Below are 24,535 nucleotides of genomic sequence, written 5' to 3'. Positions count from 1 at the left end.
GACGAAGTTTAAGTATTTGTGGTCTCTAGCCTATTGGACTATGTAACAAGTACAAATACGTGACGTTATTGCATATTATGAAACTTTTTTTTTATTACAGTTTTATTTGTAGCCTGAGCAGTGTATTGATTGCCTTTGCATCCTCTCTCTCTCTCTCTCTCTCTCTCTATCTGATGTGAACCCCCGTGACGTCATTATGCCCGATATCCCAGTAGTGAGTGTTTCCATGGTAACTCTGCCTCCTGGTTTAATGGTGGTCAGAGACTGAAATAATAATTACTTTGAAAAGGATGGACCGGATATGAGGCACCGGGCAGAGTTCACTCAGGAGACAGTGTGTTATGAAAAGTACCAGAGAGTATGGTTTGTTCTCACTCACTCGCTGCTGAGGTAAATGCAGGTGTGAAGACCATGGATTTAATTACACAACATGTTTGACATACTAAGCTTCTAGATCTGTGAATAAACAAATAGTAACCCTGTGTTTGTGGCTCAGGTGAGAGAGAGACACATGATGGAGAGCTGACACGGAGGAGAGCGAGCATGGAGCTGACTGACTGCTCTGCCCTGGAGAGCACCAACCCTAATGGCTTTGTCAACAAGGTCTTTACAGTGTCTCTGGACGTGGCCAATGAGAGCAGCTCTATTTGTGTTCAGGAGCCTGCTCCCTCAGAGGGGCCAGGGGACAGTCCTGTCAGAGACAGGCAGGAGGTGAACCGCAGGTCCCGCACCACAGGGGGCATCTGGAGAATCCTGAACCGAAAGAGAGCCGTCCCAGAGCTGGACAGACGGCCTCATTCCATGATCCTGCCCGGAGAAGCCATCCCCAAACTCTCCTTTGCTGACAAAGTCCGCTCCTTCAAAAAACTCAAATCCCCCTCTGTGTTCAGAAGTAAAGGGAAGTTGTCCTCTAAATTCAGCAGCTCTTTGGTGGACGAGGAGTCTTTTTGTCATGACATCGGCACGCCTCAGCAGCACAGCAGGAGCACATTGCGGCACCGGGGCAAAAGGCACTCATACGCTGGATACACAGTCGACTTTGACTGTTCATTTGAAGATCTGGACCTCTCTGTTCCTCCAGAGACCAGTCATCCCTCTGTTTCAGACTCTGCTGTTCAGAATGGAGTTAAACCTGCAGACAGAGTCTGTTACACTAAAAGAAACCATAACAATTCATCCAACATTAACAAAGCACCCGGATGTGAGGAGGCGATCATCAGAGACAGTCCCGGGACCCACCGAGGTGCAGGAAGGAGACACAAAGACGTGTGGAGTTACCTGCGGAGGATTTCCCTTCTGGGAAAGGCCGGTGCGGCCTACTCAGAGCGGAGCTTTGACTCAGAGCTGCCCTCTCTAGACAAAACACTGGACTCAGACTTCGGGTCTGTGGACTTTGAGATGGTAAAGGACTTCCAACAGCCTCTGCCCAAGCACTCAGAAACCAAGGGCCACTTTGGGGGACTATTCAAGTTTTTCAACAATGTAGCAGAAACGGCCCGCAAATGGCGGACCACAACTCGCTCGTTCTCCCCTCCAGAAGGAGAGAAGACTCCAGTGAGCTCCCCACGAGCCCCACCACGCACAGCCAACAACATCCACAGTGTGTCCCTGTCCATCCACACAGACACACCTGCCACTCCACACACCAAGTCATCAGGCAGCTTCAGCAGTGAGGCCACGGGACGTCCCAGGAAAGGCTCTCACAAACTTACCAAGACCCAGGGATCAGGATCTCATGCTCTTAACGGACTTCAAAACCCACACAAAGTGGCAAATAACATAGTGGAAAATGGTTTAAGTGCAGACAATAAAACGGAAGCAGAGGTCATCGTGGATCCATTGAAAATGCAGGAGGAAAGGGCCGAGGGACAGACAGGAAATGAGCAGGATTCCAGCCATGCTCCACCTGACACCACAAAGATACAGGAAGTAAATGTCCAATCACAACACGGCGACAAAGACAGTACGACCAATAGTGTCCCAGCGTCCGACTCTACTGAAGAAATATTTAAGGTATGTGCCCTAAAGTGAATGTGCAAGTTATGTTTGATTTCATTTGTTGAATTAGCATCATCGCTGTGCAACATTGACCGCATTCATGCAATAACCATAACCTCATCTCATTGCAGCTTCTCACATCGTTAACATCAACAAACCCATTGTCTTTGCTGCAAATATACTTCAAAACACGACTCAAACTTTACTCACAGAATTTGCACTTTTTACTTGTATTTGAATATGACACTGAGTATTAGTAGAAGTAGAGGTGGTAATAGTAGCATCAATAGTAGCACCTGTGTTCTCATGCAAAATATTATGGTAATAGCAGCACGCACGAGAGGTAGAGCCTTGTTTCAGTAGTTGTACTTTAATCGTAGTGCAGTTAGTACTTTCTGAGTGCGTATGCATTTGGAGTATTTCCTGCTTACACTTTATGCTCTAGGACTGGGAACATAATAATAATTAGTTAGCATTTCTTTTCACGAGTCAAATCTGATAATTACCTGATTTCTGTTAAGCATCTGATGGGCGTAGTCTGATTTCTGTTATGTATATGGACGTAATCTGATTTCTGTCTGATCGTTCACACCTGTGCAAGTTTTTACAAAGACAATTATGCGGGAAAAAAATGTAAAAATCACAAACTAAAAAGAGAAAATGTTGAAAGTTACTTCAAAACTCATTGTAGTCTGTCTTCCAAACACAACAGTCATTCTGAAAACCCATTGATTTACCCGACACCTGCCTCAGATTTCTCTTGTGCACGTAGACAAACACCAATAATCAGATCTATTTATTCAGTGATCTGATGAATCTGGGTCATGTAAATAGTCCCATGATGTGAGTTATAGGTGTGTCTTATTTAACTGCCGAGTCGCATCAGATCAACAAAACCAAAACCTTTCAATCATAACAGTGACACACCTTCTCTGACATAGTCCCACTGTCCTTTTGCTCCCTCTATTGGCCTTCAGAGGGACTGCGGTTTCACAAAAAAGCAGTTAGTCCTGTGTTCATATGACGAGACTGAATGCCTTTCTATATTTTCCCGTGGAGCTCTGCGCGTGTGTCTGTGGCAGCCCTGGAGGTCAGTGAGGCAGCCTTCGCTTCTCACTTCACTGAAAACATTAGTCAACCCCCCCTCCCTCCCTGTTGCACCGCCAAGTCAGGACACGTTAGCCCAAACTCCCCATGACGAGATGCAATGTGACATCTCGGGACTCAGCACACTAGCATTGGGCCTGATTATGCAAGTGCGGAAAAGTGTATTCAAATTGGTGCCGTTAAGTAGGGCTATAGTTGTATTAAAGTTTAGGGAGTAGCAGGAGTAGTAAGATAAGATAATAAGATAAGATATTCCTTTATTGTCCACACATGGGGGAATTTCATTGTTGCAACGCAGGTAGATACAGAGGAAAAGGACAGATAACTTATAGGAATTTTAAAAAACACTCTTATAAACAAAAACTCTTATAAACAAAAACTCTTATAAACAAAAACTCCTATAAACAAAAACTCCTACAGACAAACCTCTCATTTCTTAATAAGGAATGGAGGGGGAAAAACAGCTAGCGTAAGACAAGACAATACTAGTAATAATGGTAAAATAAACACTCTATTTTCATCAGTTATATGCACATGAATGTGACATTATTGCATGTGACAGTAATTGTAATAATTGTAATAGTAGTTACAGTATCTGCTGTAGCTATTGAAATCAAGCCAGGTTTAATCCAGGTTTAAACTTAAATGGGCGACAGAGCATAAATGCAATGGGTATATGCATTATGGGTGAGACTGTATTTAAATGCAGTACCAGGACTTACACTGTTACTGCGTTCCTTATGACATGACACAAATTGATAGCAATGAAAACCCTGCTGGTGCTTTGAGTTGCGATACATGTGTGTTCGTTTATTGAAAAAGCCATGATATATTTAGCCAAAAGAAAACTGAAAGAAAGACAAATGATAAGGATTGACAGGGGAGGGCGTCTGCAGTGTTGAGAAGTAACTACATACATGCACAGAAAATACTCGGAATACTAATTTTGAGTACAGTTTCAGAAACATGACGTTACTTCATCTGCCATTTAGGCTTTGCACAACACAGTAATAAGGGAAAAAAGAATACATCGCTCCTACTTCCCAGTCTGATCAGGGAAAAATGAATCCATAACAAACGGTGCAATAAATGTTAAGCTATTTTATTTATCTGACATTTTTGTACTCCATAATATAATGAACTAAATGTGAATGTGATGATATAATGGAAATAGCGGATCATTTACAACACACATAGCAAAAAAATAGATTCATATGCTAAAAATTGCTACTGATTCACAATTTGGAGTATTCGACCGAATTGTAGAGCGTCTCCTCCCCGTCCCGAACGTATATTTTTGTCCCTGATTGTGCGCCAAAGCCTGAGTGTGTGTGCCAATCCCAGCTGTGTGAGCAGATTGCCCTGCAGACGAGCAGCTCTGTCAGACACCTTTGCCCCGCCGCGCATCACTCCAGCCTGGACCGCTCGGCCGGACCCACCCGCCTCCGCCCTCGTCCCGCCTCAGCCGTCCCGGACCTCCGCGGACCCGAGGCGACCCGGGACTACTATAGCCACTACAGCGAGGTGGGCTCTCTGTGCCGGAGGAGGAGGAGACCGGCTCCCGGCGTGCACCTCTCGCCGGGGCAGAAACGGGCCGCTGCTCGAACCAGGCCCTGCTCTGTCATAGAGACCGGTGTTACTAGGGAGACGCAGTTCACCGAGCGACACCTCAGAGTAAGATGTCCGGCAAACAAACACGAGAAAAGCTTTTTATGTTCCACCGTAGGGAAATTGCGTTAGTATGCAAATTAGAAACGGGCTGATATATCGGTTTGCCATTATATCAGATCTTTGCACTTTTTAGCGTATCGACTATCGGCCGTAAATCTACTGCATGTATATGTATGATCTGGGCTTAATGAAAGTCATAAAGGTTTTTTAACTCTTAAATATGAAGATGAGATTGCACAAAATGTGACCACTCTGCTCCCTTATGAGTTAGTAGTAAAACAGGGTGTGGATGTCTAAAAACAAATTTCTATAGATTGTTTTCCTTATTATTATTAGTTTATCATGCAGAGCAGTAAAAAAGTTTAGACAGTAATTAAGTTAGTAGTAACTATATATTCTGGGGAAATTATTAATAATTAAATAATCAGTCCTACTTTAGTCCAAAAATATTGTCTGAGCTTTGGATTGTAAAATATTAATATTGGCCACGACCATGAAAAATAACCAAAAACATATCAGACAATTTCTAATGCAAATTTTATAGAAAAAAGGTATGTTGCTCAAATGCAAATACTGTTTGTATTTATTATCTAATCCATTGCCACAAGTCAGTGAATTAAATACAATTTAGGCCACACAATTATTACCCAGGATCACAATTATTGCTAACCGATGTCTTGTTTTGAATACATTTGAGATGAAACGTGTTACCGTAGTAATCATCTCTCTGCACAAATAGCCCAGTTCCTGCCTTGACCATTTTAGCATCTTTACCCCATCGGCTGAGGCCAGTGAATGAATCATGTTGGCGTGGATTTCACAAGCAAAGAGAAGCTTTTGTATACAAGAAAAAAGTTACATTTAGTAGTATGTAGGCCAAGTATGTTGTGTAAAAAAATACCGTACGTCTGTTATCTTTTAGAAAAGGAGCATCCAGCAGTCTCTGTTTGCAGATATAAATTGCTCAAACCCATTATGAGTCTACAAGAGTTTTTGAAGGGCAGCTTACGGGACTAACCCAGTATTTATGCTGCGACAATGCATGCGCGCTCTGCCCCATTTACACTGCACTTCTGGCTTTTCCTCAGTTAACCGCCTCCTACTTTGCCTCGCTTTCTTTTTTTTTCGTTCGCTTTTTCAATCGTAAATGTCTGTCTCTGTGGTCCATTTTTCTGCCTCATCGCATCCACGAGCGCTGCCTCTCGCTGGCCCCAAACGCCGCGTGCGTTTGGTTTAACCTGGGATAGCCCTGGCTGGTTTGATGTATGTTCTGAGCTGGTTTGGCTTCAGGGCGCGCGCACATAGATCACGGCGCCATGAACAGGCTTGTGGTACATTTATTTACAGTAAAAAAAAAAGGGGATAGTGTAGAAAGGAGACAGTGGAGGACGTGACAAGAACTAAACCAGTGCAGGACTCATTCATGACCTAAAGAACTATGTCTAAACCTGGTCCAAATCAGGGCTAAACTAGCTCTAAATGATCTGAAGTCTTTAGAAGGTTCAAACCAGGTACAAAAGAAGAATTGTGTGCGTTTACATTGTCACAAATGTCAGATTATTCACTTTTTCTGAAACAATTGATGAAGCGCTACATAAATACACTGCAATAATAATAAAAAGTCCTTTCGACATCAATCCAGTCTTCTGTGCACTATAACGGCATCACCTTCTGTAACTACGGTGTCTGTGTTGCTTATTTATGCTGACAGAGAAAACCTCGACCTTTGTGTCAGTTTTTATTTGATGTGGATCGGTTCGGTAATTACAGAGATATATGAACCATAAACCGGGACGACCATCTGCAATTTTTACAGACAGCTAATTCCACCAAACGATCCTTACCTGTTCTCCAGCTAGATTATTAACTCTAGGCATTTAAGCATGTTTTAATGTCACCTGAACGCAGCCAATCAGCCTCAGGCACGACCAATAATAGGACCAAACCAGACGTTCTTCTTAAATGTGCTCGTTAACTTTGTGTCTGTGTGTAATCGTGTCTTGAGCTCTGCATTTGGGGCATGAGCGGATCCTAACTGTTGAGTCCCTTCAGGCCTTGTCCCGACCCCCCGGGGTGTCCCCTCTGGAGCCCCCGCTCAAAACCTCCCTCCAGCGCTGCCGCTCTCTGCCTCTGCCCAGCAGCACTTTCACAGCCCTGGCTCTGCGACTCCCACAGTCAGGTAGACTTTGCAGATTACATTAAATCATTCATATCTGTGTGTTTCTTAACTTTATCATTATTCTTTTTACGCTCAAAGACATTGGACAGTCCTCATCCGTGCGGCTGAGATCTGGAAGCTGCAGGAGAAGACGACTTTTGAGACCGGGGTCCGAGCCACTGCAGGTCAATATAGTGAGTCAATATATTTCTTACGTTACTTTACATATACTGCACCTGTATTTTTAGTGATCAGTATTAATAGATCCCGCAATATTGGCATACATTTTTGCATCATGTTTGTTGTTGCTTTGTTTTTTGTTTATTTCTGTCCATGTGGGGTGTTTGGATATGGATTATTGCTATAATTTAAGATGCTGTGTGGTTTTACTTGTGTTATCCGTGTAACTGAGCATAATAAGCGTTCAGTGTATAGTTCCCTTTGGGTCAAAATGAGACCGCTGCTGTGTGCTATTAGCATTGAATTAAAACGGGTTTTATCATCCGCTTTTAGCATAATAGTTGTTCTTAGCTTTACTGTTTTTCATGTTCAGGTGCAGCACTTTGAATTGTTTTGTTCTTTGAGTTGTGTGAATGAATGGTAACGTATTACCGTATTTTCCGGACTATAAGTCGCTCCGGAGTATAAGTATATGAGTATAAATATAAGTATAAGTTGCACCCCGGCCAAAACTATGAAAAAAGGTGCGACTTATAGTCCGGAAAATACGGTATAGACAATATTGTGCTGAAAAGTGATTATTGATTGTAATGTTGAGTCGGACACGTTCAAACAACAAGTGACATATGAGTAGATTTTATTTTTAATTATTGAATTAGTGAAGTACAAATTTGCCTTTAATACCTTCAACTCACCGTCCAGTTTACTTCGGGTTTTATAACATCTCAAATCTCTGGGTGGAGAAACACAATGACCTTTACCTTCCAAAACTACACCCTGATGTTCACGCCTTAACTTAACGCCTTGCACGGTGCACATATTCTTGGAAAAATGAATGTCTAAATCAAAATGAGGGCTATCTTATCTTTTACATAACTCCATGCACTGTACTCTGATGTAACCGTGCTCGGGAAGTGACTCCAGTTTTTCTCAAATTGGTGCTTTGATGTGCCACGAGGCCTTGGGGGATTTTTAGTGGAAGGAAACGCACAGTAACTTGAAACATCCCCACTTCTCATCCTTATTGTTTTCACTTGATGCTGCCAGCGTCTTTGTTTCAAAGGCCAATGCCTGTAAAATACCCGTGGATTAGCTCAGTTTATGTACTTTTAGTCAGACACTAGACTCAATGGGAACAGCGTGATTATTGTCTTCTTTTGTATTGGTGGAAACATGTTTAAGCTTAAGTTTAATGCCACTAAGTTAAAGTATAACACTGGTTTAGTCGCGGACAGGCCTTGTTCAGACCTGGTTAAGATTGTAAAGTAATGCTGCATTCAGGTGGTCCTCGGGAACTGGAAAATGCACATGAAAACCTGCAAAAGTCGGGAAGAAACTCAGGAACTTAGGTCAAAAGCTGCTGCCCGACTTCCACACCTGACCTCACCGGCTGTGGAGAACAAACAGATTTGTTGATTCATCATAAACATTTGAGCTTTTTGATAAAACTGTTACCGTTTACTGTCTGGGGTTTACTGTCAGTTGTCCATAGCATAAGAGCAACAGATTTGCACAAGAACGATCTGACATTATTGTTCACAGTTTATTGATGTAACTAAAATTATGAGATGTTTTCCAAAGAAAATACTGTTAAGTTTTTGAGAAGGCTAACAAAAACAAATCAGTGATATTGGCAAAAGTCCTCAAAATGTTGCATAAAATATGTGAAACCAATGAATAATCTTTGGTTAGAGAGTAATATTTTAAACAACATTTATTCACAGTCTGGTCATACGTAGTGTAATGTTATAATGCTTTACATTCATGAGTATTGTGCTTTTCAAGCACACTCCTGGACGAGCACTCTAATTGACAGCACTAGATTTGCTTTATTATACAAAAAAGGGAAACAGTGGCTCAGTGGTTCAAGCACTTGTCCAATAACTCAAAAACGCGCTCTGACCAGTGCAGGCTGTTGTTGTGTCCTTGGGCCCTTTACCTGCCAGCCCTGTGTTTGGAAGTGAGCGATTGTTTGGATAATGCAGATTGGCAGCTTCGTTTCCATCAGACTTCCCCAAGGCAACTGTGGCTACAGTAGAAGGTTACAGCACCAGTTTTTGGAGTAAATGAATAATGCACAAATGTTTAAAACTGTAAAGTGTCTGGAAAAGCACTACATATGACTAATGCATGTTATTAAACAGTGCTAAAATCCAACATGTGATGCAACATCAGGCATCCCTCGGTTTTTCCCACGCTAGAGCTCATAAAAGATTTACTAGCTTGAAAAATATCTGTTATGTATTATTAACAATAGTTCCCTTTCTTAAATCATGCATTAATGTTCCTTAATATCGACTGTTCACACAAACACGTTCATGGGCGGATCCTAACCACAGCATTGAGCCATCGAAACCGTGAACGCAATTTGTGTCCTGGCATGTTTTCCATTTGGAGCTGGATTACACTTCACAAATGCAATTACTATGGGAGAAGAGTCTTATGGGATGTATTAGAAAATGGTTGAATATAGATAGACCTTAAACGGGACTGATCTGGACCTGTTCTAAAGTAACACCACGTCCAGCCCTAAAACCATGGTTATAGCAGTCATGCACCAGGATAATCCTTGTCTAAATTAGAACTAAACTGGATCTACAGCTGGAATAAATTAGCTTTGAATCGGTTCGAAACAAGACAAATCCAGGACAAAGTAAAAAAAAGAGGAAAGTTTGAAAATGTATGTTGAATTAATGCCTTATGTCATGTTTTTTAGATTCTCATTTAAGGTTTATCAAAAGCACATATTTAATTTTAAGTTGAGTCAGGACTAAATTCATCCTGATTTACACCAAAATTACTCAAATTTATACAACTAAAGCATCTCTGAACCCTCTGTAAACCAGGACAAAACTAGGTCTAAACCTACTCTAAGCCCGGACTAAACTGATCCTGAATTACTCTAGAATTCCTAAAATGGGTCTAAACCAAAACTAGAACTAAACCAGGCTTAAATCCACTATAAATCAAGACAAAACTAGGTCTAAACTTACTCTAAACCAGGACTAAACTGATCCTGAATTTCTCCTGAATTACTCAAATCAGTCAAAACTCTAAACCGAGACTAAAGCTGACAAAGCTATAACTAAACTGGGCTTAAATCCACTATAAATCAAAACCAGGTCTAAACTTACTCTAAACCAGTACTAAACTGATCCTGAATTACTCCAGAACTACAAAAATAGGTCTAAACTCCAAACCAAAACTAGAACTAAACCAGGTCCAAACACCACTGTAAGTTTAGCATTTGTTCAGTCGCGGCTTAATCTAAACCGGGTCTTAGTGTTTGTGATCTCGCCGTTGCCATGACACTGCTGGCTCCTGTTCATCTTCTCGTTTCTATCTTTAGCCCGTCTTTTTAAGTGTGAGCTAAATCGAGAGGCGCGTGGGTGCCGAGCCGGGCGGAGAGAGAGAGACACGGAGATGTTCCCTTTTGTATGCGACACTTTTGTAGCTCGGTCGCCCCGCGGTTCTTCCCCCGGGGGACGGGAAACGCGGACACACTGTATGTAGGTCTGCTTACCGCCACATACCGTCCAACACGACTAAATGACACGCGGAACACTTGAAGCAGATGCAGGCGGTCACGTGGACGGCCGGCGCATGAACATGAGATGCGGTGAAAGTCATGCATCGTTTATTAGGTTTTCACGGGAGAAAATGCAGCGTATTCAAGTTTTTCTTTTTTGCAGTTTATTTTTCTATGAACGGAGTTAGCATTAGCCACGAATTGTATGAGGCATCCGTATTCTGTAAGTCATCTTCTTGAATCTTGAGCTCGGCTTGACAGGGCCGTCTTAGCTGGAGGATTTTACCCAGTTTGAATCTAGGGATGTGACAAATTGTGATTGTATTCTATTTGGGTTGTCGAAAAAGGCAATTCCCCCAAAGCTAAAACTAGTATCTCTTGAACAAGCACTGATTTCAAAAAGAAAAACATCAGTATGACAGTTAGACCACATGATTTATTTACTATTGTATATACTTCATTACTGTTTCCATTGCGATTAACAATGTAACACTTAATATTATGGGTCAAATTATGTATTTTGAAAGGGGGAAATGTCCTCAAAATGTTGCATTTAACAGGAAGCTCATGAATTGTCTTGAAAAGAGTATGGAAATGCAGTTTGAAGTTTAGTAAACACAATATTAAAACAATCCAAGTGGGGACCATGATCCTTTGCTTTTTTCAGTGCAACCAACATGGAGAAATTATGTTCAATATACTGTACCATTTTGAATATGAAAGTAATAACAGAACTCAAAGGCTGCACAGACTTGCTATGTTTTCGAATTTTGTCGTGACTGACTAGAACCTATATTATTGTCTCTTCTCCACGTATTAGTAGCTGTATTTTCTCTTCACAATTTCAGCCGCACTTTCCATGAAGGGCAGTGTCTCTTGACTGTAGCCGGGAATGGCCTCACCATTAGCAAGATGCTGATATTGCACAACAATAACATAGCGGTGCATGCTCGCGGTGCATGTTACAGCCTTCTCCATCAGCCGACTGCAGTGGATTAAGCCTTAATGCTGACGCCTCTCCGCTTCTTTCATTTAAATAGATTCCTCTCCTCGTCTCCTCTCCTCCGCTCTTACCTCATCTCCTCGTTGCATTAGGCGCTTTATTCGTTCCCATGCAGATGAGGGGACAGTTCCCTCTGTGTTGGCAACGCTGCGCCGCCAGCGATCCCTGTCAATTGTCAGAAAAGGAGCACTCTCTCTTAATAAGGCTCCCATGCTGGATTATGGGCTATTAAAAGAACTAAACCAGGATTAACCCGGGGTAAAACCGGCACTAGACTGGGCCGAGACTAAATTAAGGCTGAAGCAGAGTCGGGATGAGTTTACACACTTGCGGATAAACTCCAAAAAATGGGACTAAACTGGAGCCAAAGAAAAAACATGGAGTAGACCAGGATGAAAACACGACAGCACTAAACTAAGTAGCACATTCAACACATCAAAATGGAGACTAAACCAGTACTAAACCCAAAACAAGGACTAAAACCAAACCAAGTCTATCAATTTAAAACCTAATAACGACTAAACTATACTCAAACTAGGACTAAACGCGCTCTAAATGTAGACAAAACCAGTACTAGACCAGGACAAAACCCAGTCTAAACAAAGGCTAACTCTGTCTAACATAGAAGGACTAGACCAGGTTTAGGTTAATTTAGTTCAGTCCTTATTTTGAAGGGACAATGTACAGTACGGATACATTAAACTCATAAAAAACTGATGTTTCATAGCAGATTAAAGCTGAATAACTAGTTTCCAAAGGTCTGAAAAGCATCTATAGTAAACCAGGAAGGAAGCAGCTCAAACCCAGGACTAAATCGTCACAGACTAAATCCAGAATCAAGCTAAAACAGATTAAAGCTAGTTCCGAACAAGGTTAATTCCAGGACTATAGCCTAAACACGCACTGCAGATTGGTGACTTTTAAAACGCACTTTTACACTTTCAGCCGATTCATTTTGGGCTAACCTTGCTCCGCCTTGTCGTAATCAAATGATACAGTGCCATCTATTTGTTCTGTGCGCATGAGTCAGCAGCAGCGGCCGGTTGGACAAATAGTGGGGCAGCGCTGGAGACAGGACGGTGGAGCTGGGATGGAGCTGTGTGCAGCTTCTGTACTCACGTGTGCTGTTACTCATGTGTCATCGCCGCAACATACACATAGTTGTTCCAATCAGCCTCTGGGCCTAAGTCTCGACAGTTCCTCACAACAGCCTGTCAAGCGCGCCGTGTGTGCAGCTTTGGTCTGACATGAAGGAAAAAAACATCGAAAGGCACGAGTAGTGTGACTGCAGGGCTGCGTGGTATCGGGCATTATTATTGCGATTAGGCGGTGAAGTGCTGCCATATTCATCTTTTTTGCGCTGTTTGAAAGCACTTTTTGTCACAAGGATTTCAGGTATGTTAAAACCGATATGTGCCTTAATGCATAATGTATTAGTCAAACTGTTAAAATTATAACTTACCAAAGACAAAACCGAGACTAAATCAAAGCAGCCTTAATTCCAAGTCACTACTACTGCAATTGTGATCATGTTGGGAAAGCTACTATTGACTCAGTACTTTTTAAGTTGTTATACTTGTACTTTCTATATATATATAGATAGATAGATATAGATGACTTGAATGTTGTTAACGTCTGGACAGAGCAGTGTCAGGTGCACCCCTGTACAGTGGAGGTGCTTATATACTCTATAGAATTGTATTATAACCTGTACTGACCCGATAAAATACTGACCACCGTATCACATGGGTTCCACGTGTAACTTTAGACGCATCTATTTTCAGTTCCTCATTAGACTAATTTCTCAGGGAATATGAGTTGTAATAAAACACACGGCATTTTGAAGCTTAATATACTGAAAACATGTCTGAACTACTGTCCCCTCTGTCCTTTATTCCTCTGTGTGAGCTGAGTTACCTGTGTCTGTCCTTGTGCCTCCACATCTGGCTCGGCTCCTGCGCTTGAGAGAGAGAGCGCTTCCTGCTAGAGCGCCCCTAGAGGCCGCTAGAGCCGCATTTTAGTATAGTCCGCAGGGTTGAAAGCATGTGGAAAAAGTAGCAGCTTACAGCCCAAATTTATGGTACTCAATGTTACTCTGGCGTTTCCCACATCAGTGATAGAGTTAGAGCTCCATCTACAGGCTGCAGAGGGAATTACATATAGGTGAGCTAAACAATGATAGCTTTCCACCAACACGCTAATGCAGCCATGCAGTGGTAATGAACGTGATTTGAAGCAGAAATGCTAAAAACGAGTCTGGTGATGATTTATGGTCCTAAAAACGGCACAAGAGACCTCAGAGTTCTACACATGACGTCACAAATGTTTTTCACGCTCGAAGGGGAGAGCAAGGTTAATGAAACACGCTTAGGAAACAATGTTATAACATGGCTAAAAGCTCGAACAATTCTATTTTTTCATTGTTACGAGTATTTTAATAAGAAATTGGATACTGTATAAATTAAACGCTATCTACAAATTTGATCTCTGCAAGTGCGTCAGTCTGGGTCAGATCTACAGCCTGCCTGTTGTTTCTCCTTTTCTCAATGGGTTTTTTGGAGTTCTCCCTTGCTGAGACGGAGGGTCTAAGAACTGGGAATGCTCTGGGACAGTTATTAATTTGCTTATTTCCTGTGATCGCTGGAACGTGAACTGTAGAGCCTCTTTGTAGCACATTTATTTTCCACATTTTGTTTCATGCCAGTGGGAAAGACTACAGGAAACGGCTGCCATCGCTTCATTTATTATTACCTTTCACGATATAGTGTGACTGCCAGGGTTACATGTGTACACACAGTATCCATCGTGAGTGCAAACACCGGCTCCTGCAGTGAGAGAGCAGCTCCAGGGCTTTTAGAAGCAGAGCCGGGGCAGGTGGTGTGCAAGTGTGCAAATGTGCAAGTGTGCAAGTGTGAAAGTTTGCTAGTGTGCTAGTGTGCAAGTGTGCAAGTGTGCAAGTGTCCAAGTGTCCAAGTGTCCAAGTGTCCAAGTGTCCAAGTGTGCAAGTGTCCAAGTGTCCAAGTGTCCAAGTGTCCAAGTGTGCAAGTGTCCAAGTGTGCTTGTGTGCAAGTGTGCAAGTGTCCAAGTGTCCAAGTGTCCAAGTGTCCAAATGTGCAAGTGTCCAAGTGTCCAAGTGTGCAAGTGTCCAAGTGTGCAAGTGTCCAAGTGTGCAAGTGTCCAAGTGTGCAAGTGTGCAAGTGTGCAAGTGTCCAAGTGTCCAAGTGTCCAAGTGTGCTAGTGTGCAAGTGTGCGTGACAACCAGTCCACAACATATCGTAAAAAATAATGCCATGATTCAAAATGACTTGTAGTTTAGGGAGGTCGCCATTGAAGATTGATTTAGTTATTTCCAACTAAATTATCTCGAAAAATGTCCTAAAATCTAAAATGAGACAAAATGACTATATTCCCAGAACAAGTCAATTTGGCCCATGTTTGTAGTTCCTCCTTTTATCAGTGGCGATGCAGGCTCGGGGCTCTTTCCTTACATAACTCCTGAGAGGATCCTCTGCTCCTTATAAAAGGTGTTTTATTTCAGATGGCTGCATGTTGCTGCTTCTGGAGGCCACTGCGCTGGAACAGCCTGTTTAGTTTATGGTCTGTTTTGTGCAGGTTTGAGCATGTGGAAATACACACACCCTTGATATCCGAGCCACGATATCCTCAATTCAGAAATCTGTAATAAAAGTGGCGCATGAAAGGATGTCGCGATTACAATGACACTGGAGTTGGACTGTCGGGCGGTTGGCAGGTAGATCCAAAAACCCTAACGCTAAGTCTGGCTTTTTAAGATAATATCTTAAAAAGCCAGACTTAGGGTTAGGGTTTTTATTTATACATAATACATTTATACATTCATATTTATATATTTTTATTTATACATATTTATTATAATGTTGTATCACATGGTGTGTTTACGTTAATAGTTTATTGTCCTTGTTTGCCCAGAGTGTCGTTAATTTACTTAATGTTTTTAATTTATTTTAATTTAATTGAGTAAAATTAGGTTTTTTCCTAGTATATTATGTAAAAGTTTCTCATATCTGCATCTAATTATAAAGAAATTTAATGAAATCAGAATCAGAATTACTTTCATTCATCTCGAGGGTAAATTATGTTTGTTAGAGACATGCAACCGAACAGGACAAGAAAATAGAAGTTCTAGAAGATAAAATGGATAACTAATGGATGGTTTAGTTGGTTTTTATTCAACTAAACCACCCAGTATGAACAATTTACATTTGAATTAAACTTATAAATATCCCTCAAAGCCATCCATCCATCCATCCATTTTCTACCGCTTGTTCCCTTTCGGGGTCGCGGGTGACTGGAGCCTATCCCAGTGACTTCGGGCCTTAGGCGGGGTACATCCTGGACAGTGGCCAACTCGTCACAGGGCCAACACAGAGACATAGACATTACAGACAGTTCACGCTCATATTCATTCACTAGGGCCAATTTTAGAGTCACCAATTTTTGCCTAACACATGCATGTCTTTGGACGGTGGGAGGAAGCCGGAGAACCCGGATACCCCACGATAACACGGGGAGAACATGCAGACTCCACCCAGAGAGATCATGTGATGTTGGTCTGGTCCGGGAATCGAACCCATGATCTCCTTCTTGGGAGGCAAGAGCTCTAACCGCCTTTGCCACCGTGCACCCCATCCCTCAAAGCCACTTTACATATTTATGACAATGTAGTTTTACAGGTGTACTTAATGTTGAACAATATAAGTAAATAACAGCACAGTAAATAACAGCAAATAAATGATCAATAACCAGAAGGTAATGCACGATGTTGTAGCTGCTGTTGATGCAACGCCCACAAGAAAAGCACTTATTTTAACATTATATATAACATTACATGCATTGACCAAGTGAGCAATTAGTTTGGACCTGCAGACTCTTTAAAATGACAATAATTAATAAAATTTAAAATAATCATAAAAACAATCATAATAAAAATAAAAATAAACAATAATTCCAAAATATCTAAAATAATAATAATTAGTCAGAAAGATCATCTTCAGTAAATCCAAATAGATTATTATTATTATTACTTTATTGGCATATAGTGTCCCACAGGCTCATTCATGGGTTAGATTCTGCAACATTGACAAACATCAATATTATTATTATACACATTTTAAGTTGAATATGAACGATACATATATAGGTGTTCATATTTTTGTGTTTTGGGACTGACTCGAATCTTTAGCATATTATTTTCTGTTTTCCGTATATTAGAGGCTACACATATTGCCAGCACGCAGTTATCGAGTCAGTTCTCCGACCTGATAAAGGCTCTTAGGACAGTGGTTTTGACTGTGGAGCAGAATAACATCACCATTAGTGGGATGCTGATATTGCACTAACAATCCCAGCTGCAAAGTATCTTCTTCGTTGTTGCCAGAGGGGGCAATAATTGGACTCTCTTTAGCTTTTTAGATCATTACACATGAGCACAGATCGTGGCATCGTTTTAACCACCGTGAGATATGATTCCCTCTAAACGTAATCTCGATCATGCATTTTTGGTGGTGTGAACACAGTTTCCTTCTGTACACATTCCCAGCTGTGGAGACGTCGCCAAAGGTCCCAGTGTTTGTTGCCGTCTGTGCATGTAGACGTCGTGTTTCTGTTTCAGGCCTAAGGCAGGTGGAGAGACTGTATCACATGTTTCATTGTCCTACGTTTCCCAGGACGATCAGGCATTCACTGCATCTGACAATTAACACATTGTTTTTGTGTTGGGGTACTTTCTGGTCCACATCTGAGATCAACCTTGGACCATTTTAGTGTTTCTAAACAATGTTGTAGTTTAAACAAAACAAAATGTCCCTCTGGCTAAACCACCAGATACTGTATATAGAAATGACCATTCTTTAACTCTCACTATTTAAAACAAAGGGATATTGGAGGAGGTGGTTTGGGGCATCAACCACTATAATGTCAGATAGAGCTGCAAGGATTAAGATTAAGTGACTTGTTGATACATAATAAATAAGTGTGATTGTATTTTTTTTATATTTGTAATGGTTATTTGGACTAAACAGACTCTAAAACACATAGAAAAAGATTATTTTTTTTTAACCAAAAACAGTGACATTGTTGAATCGAGATGTCAAAAAAGAATAAACAATTCCAAATTTTCCCCAATAATACATTTAATTTGAAAATATTCTCTATTTTGAAGCCTTCACTCACCACATTCCAATCTTTATTAGGATGACAATATATTAAATCATTGTACCATGGAAATAATCCAAAATAATCGTTAGTGGCAGCTATAATGCCAAATCTTGGTTAGAAAACGCGCATTAAATTCACATACGCAGCTGACCGAAACATTGTATTTTCACTATTTTAATGCAAAATGGCAGAGCGTTTTAGCTATGTTCCATTTGCGTTATAGGGAAATACACGTAAAAAGCAGATTCCAATATTTGGTATGATTCTAAACTGGCAGAATGTGTTTGGACAGTGTTTGTTGTTGTGAGCCGCGTGTTTGGAGACAAAAGCCCACCCTGCTGGCACCAGGAGGCTCTTATGGTGAAGTTGGCCTAATTACAGATCATGGCTGGCTCTCTTGGTCGGCGCGCTCGTTCCTCTTTACTGTTGTCGTGGGTTTTCAGGTTCACGTTAATCGTCTTTCTGATGAATCAATTCAACACGATGGCTCCTAATAGAATATTGGAGTTTATTGATTCATAATAATGACCTTACCCCAGAGGTCCCCGAAATGGCCGCACACCATCGAGTACGGGCCCCAAATGGGAAATATGATGTATCTTTTAAAATATGTTTTATTGTCTACCGCTATTTTGCTTTGTTTTGTCACCCTGGTAGACTGCAGATAGTTAGGGCTGTTTATGTTTTCTATTTACCGTATGTTCCGCACCTTTTTTCATAGTTTTGGCCGGGGTGTGACTTATACTTATATTTATACTTATATACTTACACTCCGGAGCGACTTATATGTGATATTATTTGTTATTTTCACACTTGCAACCGCATTTCATACTCCGGTGCGACTTATATATGTTTTTTTCTTCTCTATAATGCATTTTTTGGCTTGTGCCACTTATACTCCGGTGCGACTTATATGTTTTTTTCTTCTCTATAATGCATTTTTTGGCTTGTGCCACTTATACTCCGGTGCGACTTATATATGTTTTTTTCTTCTCTATTATGCATTTTTTGGCTTGTGCCACTTATACTCCGGTGCGACTTATATATGTTTTTTTCTTCTCTATAATGCATTTTTTGGCTTGTGCCACTTATACTCCGGTGCGACTTATATATGTTTTTTTCTTCTCTATAATGCATTTTTTGGCTTGTGCCACTTATACTCCGGTGCGACTTATATATGTTTTTTTCTTCTCTATTATGCATTTTTTGGCTTGTGCCACTTATACTCCAGTGCGACTTATATATGTTTTTTTCTTCTCTATATTGCATTTTTTGGCTTGTGCGACTTATACTCCGGTGCAACTTATATATGTTTTTTTCTTCTCTATAATGCATTTTTTGGCTTGTGCGTCTTATACTCCGGTGCAACTTATAGTCCAGAAAATACGGTATGTTTATTGTATTCATTGTGGGACAGTGCACATCAATTAACATATACATACATAGAGTAAATGTCCCAGCGTTTGCCATGCAGGATCTGGCCCCGCCCTCTTCAACCGCCCCTTGAGAGAAATTAATGTTTAGATTAGATTAGCCTTCATCTAACCTTCTTGCTGTGAGGCGAGACTGCGAGCCACTCTGCCAATAACAATGTTTTTATGTTTTGTGTATTTTGAGAGCTGTCGTCCGCGTATTTGAACTGAAATGCAAACGGACGGGAGGTCATTGATATACAGAGAAAGTAGTACCTGACCTCGAATTGAACCTCGTGCTGCGCCGCTGGAAAGACTGAGGGCGGAGGATTGATGTGTGTGGAACATGTCGAATACAGCGGGCAGTTAAACGCAGAGGTGGGAGAAGTACTGCATTTTATTACTTAAGTAAAAGTACCGAAATACAAGTTTAAAAAGGTAATTTAGGGGGTAAAAAAGTATTTCACACACAACTATTAAAGTGACAAATTTAGACATCTTGATTTTGCTGATTTTACTTTTACTTATATACTTTGTTACTTTCCACCACTGGTTGAAAATGCCTGTATCAATTTGACACTTTCATCGCATCCAGGAAGACATGAATGCACTTTACATTAGTGCAGATCGCGAGAGACGTGTGGATGCTTTCAAAACAAGAACGAGAAGAACACAAAATAAAAAAGAATATGATGAATTAGTGGTTGTCCTTCAGAGCGTGTGCAACAATGATTCACCTACAGTACATTACAGCTGTGTCCTGAGAGTGTCGTCATTTGTGGATAATGAGACAGAAGCTCACTGCCCGTGTATTGCCCGTGTGCTGCCCGTGTGGTGCCCCTGTACTGCCCGTGTGCTGCCCGTGTACTGCCCGTGTATTGCCTGTGTACTGCCCCTGTACTGCCCGTGTACTGCCCATGTACTGACCCTGTACTGACCTTGTACTGCCCGTGTAGTGCCCGTGTACTGCCCCTGTACTGCCCGTGTAGTGCCCGTGTACTGCCCGTGTACTGACCCTGTACTGCCCATGTACTGACCCTGTACTGACCCTGTACTGCCCGTGTAGTGCCCGTGTACTGCCCCTGTACTGCCCGTGTAGTGCCTGTGTGCTGCCCGTGTGCTGCCCCTGTACTGCCCATGTACTGACCCTGTACTGCCCGTGTACTGCCCCTGTACTTCCCGTGTACTGCCCCTGTACTGCCCGTGTACTGACCCTGTACTGCCCGTGTACTCCCCCTGTACTGCCCGTGTACTGCCCCTGTACTGCCCGTGTACTGCCCCTGTACTGCCCGTGTACTGCCCATGTACTGACCCTGTACTGCCCCTGTACTGCCCGTGTACTGCCCGTGTACTGCCCCTGTACTGCCCGTGTACTGCCCCTGTACTGCCCGTGTACTGCCCGTGTACTTCCCGTGTATTGCCCCTGTACTGCCCCTGTACTGCCCGTGTACTGCCCCTGTACTGCCCGTGTACTGCCCATGTACTGACCCTGTACTGCCCCTGTACTGCCCGTGTACTGCCCGTGTACTGCCCCTGTACTGCCCGTGTACTGCCCCTGTACTGCCCGTGTACTGCCCGTGTACTTCCCGTGTATTGCCCCTGTACTGCCCGTGTGCTGCCCTTGTGCTGCCCGTGTGCTGCCCGTGTGCTGCCCGTGTACTGCCCCTGTACTGCCCGTGTACTGCCCCTGTGCTGCCCGTGTGCTGCCCGTGTCCTGCCCGTGTATTGCCCGTGTATTGCCCGTGTACTGCCCGTGTACAGCCCCTGTACTGCCCGTGTACTGCCCGTGTGCTGCCCGTGTGCTGCCCGTGTGCTGCCCCTGTCCTGCCCGTGTCCTGCCCCTGTACTGCCCATGTACTGCCCCTGTACTGACCCTGTACTGCCCGTGTACTGCCCGTGTACTGCCCGTGTGCTGCCCGTGTACTGCCCATGTCCTGCCCATGTGCTGCCCGTGTCCTGTCCGTGTGCTTCCCGTGTACTGCCCGTGTACTGCCCATGTCCTGCCCATGTGCTGCCCGTGTCCTGCCCGTGTGCTGCCCGTGTACTGCCTGTGTACTGCCTGTGTACTGCCCGTGTACTGCCCGCTTTCCTCTGTCCGCTCCAGGCTTCTGTGAATGACTGACTGTATTTTTCTGGCAGCTGCCACTTCTCATGTACATTATTTAGTGTAACTTTCTGCAGCTGACCTTCGTGGCTCAGTGTGGGGGGAGAAAGGCTGCATCACAACATTATGCAAATGCTGGATCACAGCGTGGGTCATTTTACCTCATCTTCGTCATGTCCTCTTAAAGCGAAACTACGCAACTTTGAAATAGCTTTATCAAAATCATTGTGATCTGCCTTTTTCATCCTCAAGTTCCAGGGATAACAACCAACTTTTATTTTCATGTAATTATCTTCATCTAAAGCCAAATATGAAATAGTATTGAAATATATATATATATCTGTATTATACATGTATAATATTTTGTGCTGAAAATTAAATTTGATTGTTAGAAACATATAGATTTTGGATTAATTAGAATCTGTAGTTTATATTTTTGTGGATGTATAATGACATACTTTACAAAAGACTAAAACAAAACATTAGAATGTGCTTTGAGCAGTGGAGTCTAAAATGAGTGTCAGTTACGCCCAGTTATAACCCTGAAATTAGCCTCTGTCCAGCGAGTACAAAAGGTACTTCCAGGTCCAGTAGAAGATGAACACATATTTATGTTGTCATTTGGTTAAACGGCTGTAGATTTTGCATAGTAAATGTGGCACACGAGGTCTGTTGTTGCATAACGCTTTCTCAAACTGCCATTTGAATATCCAGGGGAGGAAAGTACCTTATTAAAAATTGTACTGTTATTGAGTAGATTTTTGGGATGGTTTCTCACGTCTGTCTCACTCTATTCTGTGCAAACACATACAAGTGATTGACAATAAGTGGAATGTTTAATTAATGACGTTCAGTACGAGTGAAATATACTAAAATCGTGTTCAAAAGTAAATTCTTGGTCTCCCTTTTTGTATTATGCATACCTTTTGCTAAGTACAATTTTGGCAGCAATACTAAAAGTGCCTCTGACAGGACTAACATTGAACTAAAATGCAGTTACGATAGATATATTTTAAATTTAGCAAAAAGGTTTATAATTGTACTTCCTGTTTGTAATTTATGACATCACAGAAGGAAATTACCCAGCAACCACTGAGCCAAAACTCATCTAATGTCACTTTTTTTAAATATGACAAATACAAATATATAGAGGACCATTATTTTCTTGGATTAATTTAGAGGGTCAAAAAAGTAGTTTCTTTTGTGTAAATTATGCATAAACTTTGGATGGTGTGATGTCGCTTCCTGTAATTTTCACAGGTTTTTCAACTTTTATCCACTTATTTTCTCCACAAATAGCCACTTGATTTGAATAAAACTATCATTTCTAATTACAACAGGTAAAAATACACCAAATTAAGTCAAAATTAGAATGTCATAAAAACCTGTCATAGGCACTTTAAACGTGTAATTGTCATCTTGATCCAGAACACATTCTCAGATATTCTCTTTCCACCACTGGCTTTAGCTATAAACCCTTTTCCAAGTAGCGCCTTAAACACTTTATGAATTTGACATTTTAAGAATCAAATGCGATCACTGAATTGGCCAGGAAACTCATAAGACCGCAGCTAATTATGTGAGCTCCCTCAACTGTCATTCGGCTCGGAAAAAGTTGCTCAGATGGGAGGAAGATTGGAGAACGTACAGTACTAATGCCAAAATGAAATGTGACGTATCCGGAGTGCCAATGAGGTCTTCAGTAAGGCTGTAATCCTTCAGTTGTCTAGTCGATTAATTGGTCAATAGTGAGCCAAAAATGTTATTACTAATTATTTGATTTTCCGCACTATAGGGCGCACTGGATTATAAGGCGCAGTTAATGAATGGTCTATTTTCGACCATTTTTCAAATATAAAGAGCAACGTGTACCACAAAAAATCGCTTCGAGGTCAGTAAGCACAACCAGAATTAATCCATATAAAAGGCGCACTGGATTAGAAGGCGCACTGTCGTTTTTTGAGAAAATTAAAGGCTTTTAAGTGTGCCTTTATAGTGCTGAAAAAATGGTACTTGAAAATTATTTATATGAGACAACAGCAAAAAGAAGATAGAAAGTGGGTTAGATTTTGGAGTGAATCATGAGTTTAATCTACAAAAACAACAGTAAATACACTGTTTACTAGTAGTTTTGTGTATAAATAGTTGTTCTGGTTACATAGCTGTGCACTATGTAACTTTTCTAGTGGTTCTGCTTGCCCGGAATGTTCCACCGCAAGGCATTAAACTTATACTTAAGTTACAGGGGAGATATATTCAGTAAAAATAGACTGCAAAACATTTCAAGCAAATCAATGGGATCGCCTCCATGGAGACAAGCGGGTGACGGGCCCTCCACCACAGAAGTTGCACGGCGCACCTTTAACTCTGTACAGCGTGCGCGCCCTCTCCAAATTTAGCTCCTTTCATTTCTTCCACCCGTTCATTGCCGATTCCAAGCGCGACCCTTTTGTGTTTGAACAATGCCGTATTCCGTCCAGTCGCTTCTTATCCAATCGCAGGATGAGCCCGTCGAGTGTTTGATGGGACTCGTTGAACTTTTTAACTCTACAAAGTGGGCGCAGACAGACACGGCGTGCAAAACAACACGGAAAGCGCGTATCTAACGGCGGCAGAGTTTAGCATTTCAATCCCCGGGTTCTGCTTTTGAACTCGCGCGACACGGAGCGAATTTTAAAACAATGGCGGTTTTCAGAGCAGGAGCGGTGGGCCAGCGCAGACGGGGCAGGATGCAAACGCTAAGATTAACTCGTTGGGAGGGTCATTTCCTATTCCTATTTTTACAAACGCAATTAGGGACTGGTTAAAAAGGTATGCTGGAATTTTAAAATACCAAAAGAAAACAATGGCGTGCTTCTGTTTTAAAGAGGTCCTGATGGCCGGAGAGCGCATTACATTTGATATAGTTTAAAGTACTTTATGGACCTCAACTTGTCGGACACTTTTTGATGAAACGTAGAGGAGAAAACAACAGAATGTACAATGTGTAAAATTCTCTTAAAGGTCTCTTAAAGGTACACTACATACTGTAACTTTATCGGTCAAAGGTCTTGTCTCCATGGGGCTGTTATTGCTGTGGATAAAATGTGTAAAAAATATGGCGTCAAAATGATCCAACTCTAACTCTGAAGGCAAGCAGGCCGAGTTACTGGTCAGATCTGCGGAAAAATGAGCCCAC

At 41.9% G+C, this 24,535-nt stretch overlaps 1 protein-coding gene across 4 annotated transcripts in view; it reads left to right on the top strand.

The window, feature by feature from the left end:
• The first annotated feature begins 504 nt into the window (after nt 1-504).
• arhgef9a (Cdc42 guanine nucleotide exchange factor (GEF) 9a) overlaps nt 505-24,535 on the top strand; it is an 81,065-nt gene continuing 57,034 nt past the window's right edge. For 3 of the 4 annotated variants that reach the window (XM_072439854.1, XM_072439853.1, XM_072439856.1), the window contains exons 1-4: nt 505-2,013; nt 4,450-4,779; nt 6,829-6,955; nt 7,034-7,128. In XM_072439854.1, coding sequence (XP_072295955.1) covers nt 544-2,013; nt 4,450-4,779; nt 6,829-6,955; nt 7,034-7,128 — 2,022 coding nt within the window. In that variant the 5' untranslated portion in view covers nt 505-543. The remainder of the gene's footprint in view (nt 2,014-4,449; nt 4,780-6,828; nt 6,956-7,033; nt 7,129-24,535) is intronic. The other variant, XM_072439857.1, reaches the window with a different exon arrangement.

This window comes from Eucyclogobius newberryi, unplaced genomic scaffold, assembly GCF_026437365.1.
Source record: "Eucyclogobius newberryi isolate DKJ021-1_F unplaced genomic scaffold, fEucNew1.0.hap1 SCAF_11, whole genome shotgun sequence".
Classification (NCBI taxonomy): Eukaryota; Metazoa; Chordata; class Actinopteri; order Gobiiformes; family Gobiidae; genus Eucyclogobius; species Eucyclogobius newberryi.
This window is presented reverse-complemented; position numbering and strand designations above follow the sequence as displayed.